This window comes from Cicer arietinum, chromosome 7 (genome assembly GCF_000331145.2).
Source record: "Cicer arietinum cultivar CDC Frontier isolate Library 1 chromosome 7, Cicar.CDCFrontier_v2.0, whole genome shotgun sequence".
Classification (NCBI taxonomy): Eukaryota; Viridiplantae; Streptophyta; class Magnoliopsida; order Fabales; family Fabaceae; genus Cicer; species Cicer arietinum.
In genome coordinates this window covers 54860070-54871190 of record NC_021166.2, presented here as the reverse complement: position 1 = coordinate 54871190, position 11121 = coordinate 54860070, and the positions used below count along the sequence as shown (strand labels likewise).

At 22.2% G+C, this 11121-nt stretch overlaps 1 protein-coding gene across 1 annotated transcript; it reads left to right on the top strand.

The window, feature by feature from the left end:
• Positions 1-6094: 6094 nt before the first annotated feature.
• On the top strand, positions 6095-7410 carry LOC101488698 (uncharacterized). The gene is made up of 2 exons (XM_004510594.4): positions 6095-6341; positions 6630-7410. The coding sequence occupies exons 1-2, from the start codon at positions 6209-6211 to the stop codon at positions 7370-7372; spliced, it is 876 nt and encodes a 291-aa protein (XP_004510651.1). The 5' UTR covers positions 6095-6208; the 3' UTR covers positions 7373-7410.
• Positions 7411-11121: the final 3711 nt, after the last annotated feature.

Sequence of the window (11121 nt, the reverse complement as noted above, 5' to 3'; positions counted from 1 at the left end):
TATATTACAAAATATAATTAATTTTATAGATTTTGTTTGAAAATTTTGATGAATTTTTAAATTTTTGTAAAAAAAATGATAACATTGTTGATGTTTTAAAACATAAAAGATCAAATTGTCACTTAAAATTAAAATAAATGACCAAATCGAGAAGAAAAAAAAATAAATGATTAAAACGTTAACTGAAATTAAGTTAAGGGATCACAAGTAGTATTTAGCATATATTTTATTGTAATTAATATACTTGTTTTAATATCGTAAACAAAATAGTGTTTGAATTTTTATAATTTTTAAAATGAGTGTCTTAATTTTAATAAATATCAACTGACAATTTATTTGTTATATTTCTTGGATAAGAGATAATTTATTAAAGTTGGACTACCAACCAAAAAGCAAGGGTTTTTTTTATTACCCCAATTTAAAAAAAAATATCAATATATATTCTTCTGTGAAAATTATATATCAAACTAGACGACTTCTTTAAGCAAGTTCGAATTTGCAATAGCGACTTCCTTAAAGATTTTTTTTTTTATATATATATTTTTTCTCCAAATCGTCTTTTGAAATGACAATTTTCTAAAGATATATAGAAATCGCCTTTTGAAATGGAGACTTTCCAAATCACATCAAACAAAAAAATAAAAATTCTTAAGAAAATCGTCTTTGCAAACTCAGACTTCTTTAAGAAAGTCACATTTACAAATGACGACTTCTAACTAAGTTAATAGAAATGACTATTTGATATATAATTTTCAAAAAAAAAAATATGTTGATAAAATCGACCATAGAAACCTAGTTAAAATTAAGATATTTTTTATTAATTTAGTTTGAATTTCGTAAAAAAAAAAAATGAAAAAGCTAACCAAATCTACTAAATATTATCTCCCTTCTTCCGCCATGCATTTTTAAAATTGTTTTACGTTTATATTTACTAACTTACCACTTATATAATACAATATTATATATTTGATTTATCAATTAAAAATATTTAAACTTATCAATCAAAACTTTAAAAATTTGATTGATGTAGTCTTTGAAAAATAAACGGTATGAGAAGCCTATGCTATATCAACCATTTATTGTGCTGAAGTGACAAGGAAGTTTGGCGGTTTAGAAAAATTGAAAGTGATAAATCATCATAAGCTAACAAAATTAATAATTAAATATTAATATAACTGTTTATAAATAAAATCTTGTTCCGAAGCTGATTTTCCGGCATTTGAAAACAAGAGTCTTTTTTATACTACATTTTAATTTTACCTATTGGAATTAATGGAAGCGAGATAACGATGGTCAAAAAGTAAAAAGCTCGTGCTAGAAGATACAAACAAACATGTCAATATAATGATGGTAATATAGTCTCCTAGCTTGTAATAACAAAAAATTAAATAAATATTCTTCTAAGCCAATGATGTATACTGCATTTGTCTCATTGGTTTTAATATGTTAGGTTTCAAAATTGGTGAACATTTTTCTAAAATGCTGTGGCCGTAATCTTTCGCTTAATTTCAACGTGACGTGTTCCAAAATCCAAAATTATAAACATTGGTCTACATGTTTTTATTATTTGAAGTTTTTTCTTTGACAAGTTTGATTATTTGAAGTTAAAAAAAATATATGGTTATAGATATCAACCGTTGAAATTATTAAAATTAAATAATTAAATTATGATAAATATAAGAAAAAAAGTAGAATCTTTAGATATAATACGAATTTATTAGTACGTATATATGTAAATGATTTTTCTAATCAATATTTTTTTTATATAAATTTTAATATTCATTTTTTTTTTTATTTTTAAAAACTAACTGAGAAATTTATGTTAAATTATTTTGATGCTCCAGAGAATATCAAGTTTATAAAATATTGTAACTATTGTTTATCTTTCTTCTTGTATTATTACAGAAATTACTATTTTTAATTTAGTGTACAACTTTTTTTTTTATATAAATACGGGTTATATTTTTATTGTAGAAACTTGAATACTATCAGAAAGTAGTTTAAATCTTTAAATTTTATAAATTTTAGTCATAAAAATGATTATATGTATTAATAATATTTAAATATAAGAATAATATTGATTATTTAATAAATTGATAAATATATATATATATATATATATATATATTTATATATATATATAATGCGCTTAATGCTTTTGGATACCGTAATTAACATATTAAGAAAATATTAAAATAATCACCTTATTTAAATTAAAATTTTCCAGATGATCGATTTTTTATTTCGAAAAATATTAATCAACTTTTTGAACAAATATTCTATTAAAATAACCCATTTAAATTCCTCAAAAAAGAAAGCCTATTTAATTAGACAAAACTTTTTTTTTACGGAATAATTAGACAAGACTAGAAAAATAACTAGTTCAACAATGCATATAAAATAACTTTACCTTTTTCTATAAGATAAAATAATTATACTTTGTTAACGTATTTTTATATTAATAAAATTAAAAAATATAATTTATTAAAAGATAAACACGTTCATGAAAAAAAAAAAGATAAACACAACAACAATATAAATAAATATGTATATATATATATATATATATATATATAATTTGTTTTGAAAATTGAAATTTAAAATTTAAGAATAATATTTTATAATAGAGATGCTGAAATATCAAAATAATTAAATATAAAATGTTACAATGATGAGATCTGGAAAAATAGTTTTTAATATAGAATTTAAATATAATAATTAATAATTTGGAACGTTTTCAAATACCAACTTAGTCATAGGTATGTTTTGAAAAACGAAGATAATGGTTGTAACTTGTAAAGATATTTTTCAGTGGGACTACATCTCCTTTAAACGTGGATCCTCACATCACATGTAGATGTAGTTTTTATACGAGATATCTCATTATTGAAATTCATTTCCATTTTTTGGTACAATCATTCACATATGAGGTTTAATTTTGTAAGTTTCTTTTTCTTTTTGGAAGTCAGGTTTAATAAATTTCAGTGGTCATGAATTAACAAGTTTTACAGTATAATAAAAAATATAATATCTATTAATATTATGAATTTTTTATTAATAGTTTTTTTAATTTGTTCAACATTAATATATTTTTTATTAAAATTAACTAAATTAAGAATTTTAACACATAAATAATATCTGATTTAATTATTAATAATTTAATTTTATAATATTGAAATTTATAATTTTTTAATTTTAATAATATTAAAACATATTAATATTTTAATGTACGATAAAAATTCCCTATTGCATTTATTTTATAACTCTGTCCTCTCATGGCAAAAATGGACATTTATTTCCTTTAGTGTCAGGCCTCTCTCTTAGTCGGTTGCAATACAGAAATAGAAAGTAAAAAATATTTAATATTTCAACAATTAAACTACTTTTTTCTATCATAAATAAACCTTTTAAATACGGAATCCAAACTCCATGGAGTGTGAAATCTGAACCCATGTGAATTAATTGAGCCATGATTAATTTAATTTATTGTAGGCGTTGGCAGTATTTAATTTGTGGGGATGGGTGTTAATTTGTGGAGTATTTTAATATATATTTCACATCACGTTTTCAAAAATATCATAGTTCAATTCACGTTGTGATTTGAAATGATTGATTGGTGAGATATGCAACTCAAATAATTTTGCTAAGAGAAAAAATTATAATGAAATATCAAATTTGTCAGATTTTAAAATAAGAGATTAAGTTTGTGAGTTGATAAAAATAAATAGACTAAAATTGAAATGAAGTAATTTTGGTTTTATTTATTCTTTACATGTTATGTGCTAAAATTTGAGTTTTTAATATATTTTACAATTAAAAATAAAAAAGAAAGTTAATTAGCTAATTACTTTTTACTAAAAAATATCTTGTTAATTGTACCTCCTTATAATGTGAAGTATCTATCACATAGTAAAACACATTATTCCTGTTGAGAAAGTAATTTGATGGAGGTCTCACACTCACACTAATCCACATATCACAAAAGGCGAAAACTTTTATCTTTTTCAGCAAATTTGTGATTCCAATTTGTGAAAATTGATGATTTACTCTTTTTACTTTACTGAAAATAAATTATTTAAATTCCTTTTTGAAGATGATCTAAAATTAATGTATGTTAATTGTTCTCTTAGCTTCGGACTAATCGACTAAGTGGTCTCTCATAATGTGTTCCACGTGGGTAGTAATAAAATATTATAAATCACATGAAGCCAAATAAGTTGGTTCACGTTGGTCTATTATTTGCAATTTTTTATTGATACAGTCTGAATTCTTTTATTATAAGTTAAATTATTATTTTATTCCTTTGATTTTTTTTTAGTTTTATTTTATTATTTTTTGTTACGTTTTGATGTCTCATCTGTATTTTTTGTTAGTTAAGTTGATTATTCTATTAATTTTTATATAAAAATATTAATTTAGATTATTTTTTCATATTACTTATTTGTAAATTTTTAAATTAAAAAATTTATAATATTTTTTTATCTAAAAAACTAGAAAATTCATTTAACTTATGACATAAAAAATAACGTTTCAAATCTATAACATTTCAAATTCATAAAATAAAATATAAAAATTGTTAATTCATTAAGGGATTCTAAACAAAAAAATTCAATATTCTTCACTAATATATGATCATTTGTTTTTTAATTACTCAATTAATATCGCTTTAAGGTTGTGATATGATTTTCTTTTAATTTTACGGAATCAAGATATTTAGATTTGGGATTTTTTTATCTTTTTATTAGTGTTTGACTATAGGTAGATTTAAATATGATAAATTTGATGAACTTTTTAGATTTTTAGATTATATGAAATAAAAAAAGTTATAGATTTATGAATTTGAAGATGAGTGAAATGATAAAACTAAATTTTTTTTAATAAAAGTTAACAAAAAATACCAAATTAATTAACATAAGCATAATTAAATGATCAAAATAAAAAAAAATTTAAAACATTAAAATAAAATAAAAATAAACTAAGGAAGTGAAAGAGTAGTTTAACCTTTATTATATATCTTTACCATACAAATTAATATTTTATTCTGAAAACAAATACTGCCAATAAGAGAATCCATCAATCCAATTCACTTATTTATTTTGGTTCAAACAAATTTGTCTTTTTAGTCACAAACATCCAACAAATTGTATGTCTTTTTCATATATAAATGGAATTATATAAGGTTCTTCAATAGTTTGAGAGAATAGGCATATAAGGATTGGAGTTAGCTAGGAATAACAAAGGGTATCCAGAGCACGAATAATAGTCATTTACTACTCAAAATGATATTTGTATTCTATCAGTGGGCGTTTGTTGATATTCATTAATATACTTATAAAAAATATCATGTAGTATTTTTCTTAATTATATAGAATTTTCATCTTTTAACAAAAAAATGTATTAACAGATAAGTATAATGCATCACAAAACTCCCTTATAAAAATTATTATACACTAATACACAAATAAAATATATTACAACATAATCTTCCTTCCAATCATAGTGTATTTCGGTAATTTTATCAACTTACTAAATGAAAGGATATTTATATGTACTGATATTATTATATTCATTTGAATATTATTAATCAATAAATAATTAAAATATCTGTTTATTTTATCAATATGTATTTATTAAGCCAATTTTACTCACGGATGTCAACATATACAATTTTATTATCATTTCTAGTTAAACTGAAAAGTGTGTGAATAATTCAAATAATATATTGTATCGAATTTGAATTTATTCGGTAAAAAATATCTATATTTAGTATCTTTCGGAAAAAATTATTTCAAGTAGAAAGAACTTATAAAAAATACTAAGTTATTATTTCAGCAAACTCTTTTAATTTATTAAAATTTACCTTTAAATGTTTATTTAATACATAATAATAATTACTTTACACTTTAAAAATAAAATATTAATTTTAAAGACAAAGGTGTACGTACACAAGATAGTGATATACAATAGCAGCCAGCTCTGTCTGCTGGCGTACAATTTGTTTGTTTTTTTGCTTATATTAGTAAAATTAATAATTATGTTAATAAAGAGAGGGGGCTGCTTGACTACCCTATATAAATAGAGCAATGTGTTGGGATCTTTAGGTGCTCTATTTCTTGCATAGAGAATAACTTTCTAGTTTAATTATACTTTTGCTATTTCCACTTTATAAGTGAGAGGCTAATTTTAGTGTGCAAAAAAAATTAAAAATATGGGAAGAGCCCCTTGTTGTGCCAAAGTTGGTTTACACAAAGGTCCATGGACTCCTAAAGAAGATACATTGCTTACAAAATATGTTCAAGCTCATGGTGAAGGCCAGTGGAAATCACTTCCAAAAAAAGCTGGTAAGAATTTCTCCCATCTTTCTTTTAATATTCATCTATAGTAACATATTCATTAATTTTCTCAAATTCATATCTTATTTCCAACTTTTTCTATAATTATTATAAAAATTAAGTCGGCTAACCAACAAAAACTAGAAACAAAACTAAAATTTGTTTCTACTTAGTTTTGACATCTCTATCACTCATATGCAAAATTTAAAATGATTTTTTTTTTAATTTAATCAATTTTAGTATTAGTGAAAAATATTAAATAAATAAATAATTAATTAAGTGGTTAATATTTTGCAGGTCTTCTTAGATGTGGAAAAAGTTGTAGACTTAGGTGGATGAATTATCTTAGACCAGATATAAAGAGAGGTAACATATCTCCAGATGAAGATGATCTTATAATTAGATTACATTCACTTCTCGGAAATAGATGGTCCCTTATAGCGGGACGATTACCAGGAAGAACGGACAATGAAATAAAAAACTATTGGAACACATATCTTTGCAAAAAAATGCAAAATGATCAACAAAAATGTGATGAGATAGATCTTGAACAAAAACAACATCAAGTCAAGAATAACAACAAAAAGAAAAAGAGCAATAAGCAAAAGAAGAGTGAGAAGAACAAAGGTACAAAGAATGGGAATAATATTCAAGAGGAAGAGAAAATTCAAGTTTATTTACCAAAACCAATTAGGATTAAGGCCTTAACTTTACCAAGAACGGATAGTGGTACTTCTACATTAGAATCAAATTCATCAATTGCAAGTCAAGAAAAAGAAGGAACAAAACAAGTTGTTATAAACAACAACAACAACAATAACAATGTAATTCACGAGGTTGGTGAGATGGGTGAAAATGATGGTTTTGGTTTTTCAAGTGATGACCATGACTTAGTCAACGAGATTGAATCCGGATCATTTTTTGACACGTGTAACGATCATGGTATGCTAGAGAAACTCTATGATGAATACTTGCAATTATTGAATTTAGACGATTGTAATTTTGAGTTCGATTCTTTTGCCGAATCTTTCTTTGATTGAAAACAATTTAATAAATTTTTAGCTTCTCACTCATGTTACTTACAATCTACATAATTTCTTTTAATATTATTTTATAAAATATAATATATTATAAAATATTATCGTTTCGATCTCATATGTCTACTAGCTTCGTTGTGATTCCGTCACTGGTTCGTGCATGGTTGTGTATATTAATAAGATATTAAACATAAAAAATTGAAAACAAAATGGAGCAGAGGTGAGCATGTGAGAAGAGATCGATCTAGATCTTTTTAAAAATCTAGGAAATTAAATAAAGGTTTTTTAAGAAATGATTGTAGGTTTTGCTTGTCCCGTGACACAGTTACCTTTCTAAATTTTGTTTTTTCCTCTATAAATGTACGTATATGTGATAAAAAATACAGAACCTTGATATTTGTTACTTCCTCATGTCTTAAATATATAACAATTGTGTTATTGGAATATATAAGGTATATTCTTCAACAAAAAAAACATTTAAAAAAAACTTGAACAAAAAATTAAAAACACTTTTTTAATTATTAATCATTTTAGAGTATTTCATTAACTATTAAATGATAGTAGTTAATGTTTTTCATTTTAGTAGTTAATGAGATATATGTTAAAGAAATTATTAATGATTTATATTTTAGTGGTTAATGAAGTATTCATAGTGGTTAATGATATAAATTTATATATATGTCACAAAAATATATCTCAATAATAAATAAATAAAAACAAATTGAAAAAAGTTTGATGTTTTTTTAAAAAATAATATTATTCATTGCTATATAAAAAATACAGTAAATAGTATATAAGTGTCAAGTATTGTGTCTACAGTTTTTGTTAATAAAATAATATTTTTTAAATAATAAAAATGTCAACTTCAATTATTTGGTCTAGTATGTTTTAGGTTCAATTTTTGTTAGTGTAATTGAAAGAAGACAAATATAAATTTCTTTGTAAGTGTTTGGCTCTCTTATCTTGAAGGTTCTTTAGGTATGAGTGATATTATAAGTAGCTGTAAATATATGACTTTATAAGTAGTTATGACAAAATTCAAATATTAATAATGATATAACAATTTTGATTGATTGACAACATAAAAATTATTTCTACTAAAAATATATAAAAATTAAAGTTTTAGATAAAATACATTTAATTTTTTATTTATATATAAGAAATAAGTAAATCCTAGATTGGCAAATCCTTATATAAAATAAACTAATTATTCTTAACAAGTATTGCAAACATGAATATATAAAACATGGATATTGTTTGGAATGGAAGAGTTAAAAAATTGAATGATAAAAAAGTTGAGCATTTGATTTTTACTTTTAACAAAATACTAACGATAATAATAATTAATTGGTGGTTACAAAAAATAACTAATTATAAGAAATAAAAATAAAAAAGTTAATTGCATATATATTAAAAGGTTAACTTTTTTTAAATGAAAGTTTATATTATATTATATTATATTATATTATATTATATATAGATAATTTTTGTAAACTTTTATATAGATATTATTTGCGAACAAGAAAGTTAACATCAAAATCAGCTAAAATGTTTTCAACAAGTGATTGACAGCGTTTCAATTTTGAAATTTATTCATGCCAATATGTATTATAGTAACAACAAAATGTATTAATTATATTTCAAAAAGTATGGTCATTGAGATACAATATGTCATTGTCCCTATTTATCATTTATGTTGTTTTGATGTATTTGATTTTTGTAACTAGTGTTTATCATTGGAGACATCATTTTCTTACGTTTTTCTTTGATTATGTATTGAAATTCATTCATTATTTGTTTTTTTTAGTACATATGATCTGGTCTTGAGTTTTATCTTTTTTCCTATATTAAATTACATCAACTTACAAATTTACATATTTTATAATCTGTAAATAGGAGAAAGTGACCTTTCAATTTAAAATTGAAAGAAAATGAGTTGTAACATTTACTGCATTCTTCTATTGGATTAACTCTCAATAAAAATAGGCTTAATTGCAGTTTTAGTCCTCTTATTTTAGTTGAATCGCGAAAGTAGTTTCCTCATTTTGTTTCTCCACAGTTTTGGTCCCCAAACATAATTTTAGTCTAAAACTTAATGAAAATCTATTTTTTATTTTGCATTTATTTAAGTCACATCATGCCTCAATATCTTATGTGCAACAATTGTACCTGAAATCTATAATCATAAACGGTGTAGTATGGCTTTAAAAAATGAAATTTCATTAAGTTTTTTATCAAAATTCTGTTTGAGGGACCAAAACCGGAGAAAAACAAAATATGAGACTACTTTTGCGATTCAGCTAAAATAAGGGGACCAAAACTACAATTAAGCCATAAAAATAATAATTTTTTACAAATTATATTGTCATACAAAATTTTTGCAACAAATTGTGTCTTATGTATCTCGTCTGGAACTTTTATTTGCTATGTTTTTTTTTAAATGGTCTATGTTTTTATTTTACAAAAAATTAAACCTTCTTTTAACTATTTATATTTATTACATATTTTATGATTTTTTTTATGTGTACTTGATAATGCTTATTCACAACGAAGTTTTACATTATTTTATTAACACAATTTCTTACAAAAAGTAATTTACTTATGTAATGCAAGGGTCCCACACTAGTAGATATTTAATACTTTAATTGTTGGAATTTAGTTTCTAAAGTGACATTTTTGTGCCACGCACAGAGAATAATGAGTTATACTTTCATAGATGGACAAAAATTATTGGTTATAAATAAAATAGCTATCTAAGCAAATAAATAATAATAATCATAAATAATATTAATATTAATAATCTCCCAGTGTGTACTTCAATGGTATATCTCTTAGAATAATGCATATCTTTGATAACGTGATTTTGAAATGATGTCTTCAAGGAGGGACTACTTGCAGCGTTGGAGCCCTACTATGTTTTTTTTTTTTTTACAGAATTATGGCCCCATTTGATAAAGTCAATAAAGTATTTAAGAGTAATGTGTTTAATAAATAAGTTTTTTTTTATTAATTTATAGTTTATGTGAGATCCTATTTTAAGTAGCTTATAACTTATAAATATTTATATTTTTTATTTATTATTTTATTTTTATTATTTATTTATTCTTATGTAATATAAAATAAATATTTCATTTACTCATCAGTCTCTTACAATAATAATAATTTTTCAGCTATCTATAGAGACGACGTATGATATAAAACTAAATAAAAATATAACAAAATAAATGCTAGTATATCACGTCTTTAATATTTTGATTGCATATCATAATATTTTATATTATTGTATATACACACATCACGTTGCATGATATAATATGTTATATATATAAATGATAAAATTGTAACTGTAAAACAATTATATATTATTTTTTTAATTAACAAATAATACTTTTAAATATTTTAAATTAATAAAAAATATCAAAAAATTTAAATAAGTGATAAAATAATTTTATATTTAAAAAAGCATATTGATACAACTAGATAAACAATTTTAATTTTTAAAATTTTTTTGAGTAACTAAATAATTATATTTTATTTATTTGATAAACTAAATAAAGATATAATATATATTATATGTAAATGAAAGAGTTATTATTATAAAAAATATTTAATTAAAGATATGATATAATGATAGTATAAAATATATTTTTCTGTTTTTTTATAATTTATTTATTAAATTATAAATTAAAATATAATATTTATATTATATTGTGTCTGTAATCTTATTCACCAAATATATTATTTGAATCATA

Excerpts from the sequence above, each read along its gene's own strand:
- LOC101488698 (XM_004510594.4), top strand. The coding sequence starts at position 6,209 with ATGGGAAGAGCCCCTTGTTGTGCCAAAGTTGGTTTACACAAAGGTCCA. Across the intron at positions 6,342-6,629 it reads ATCACTTCCAAAAAAAGCTG|GTCTTCTTAGATGTGGAAAA; the intron begins GTAAGAATTTCT and ends AATATTTTGCAG.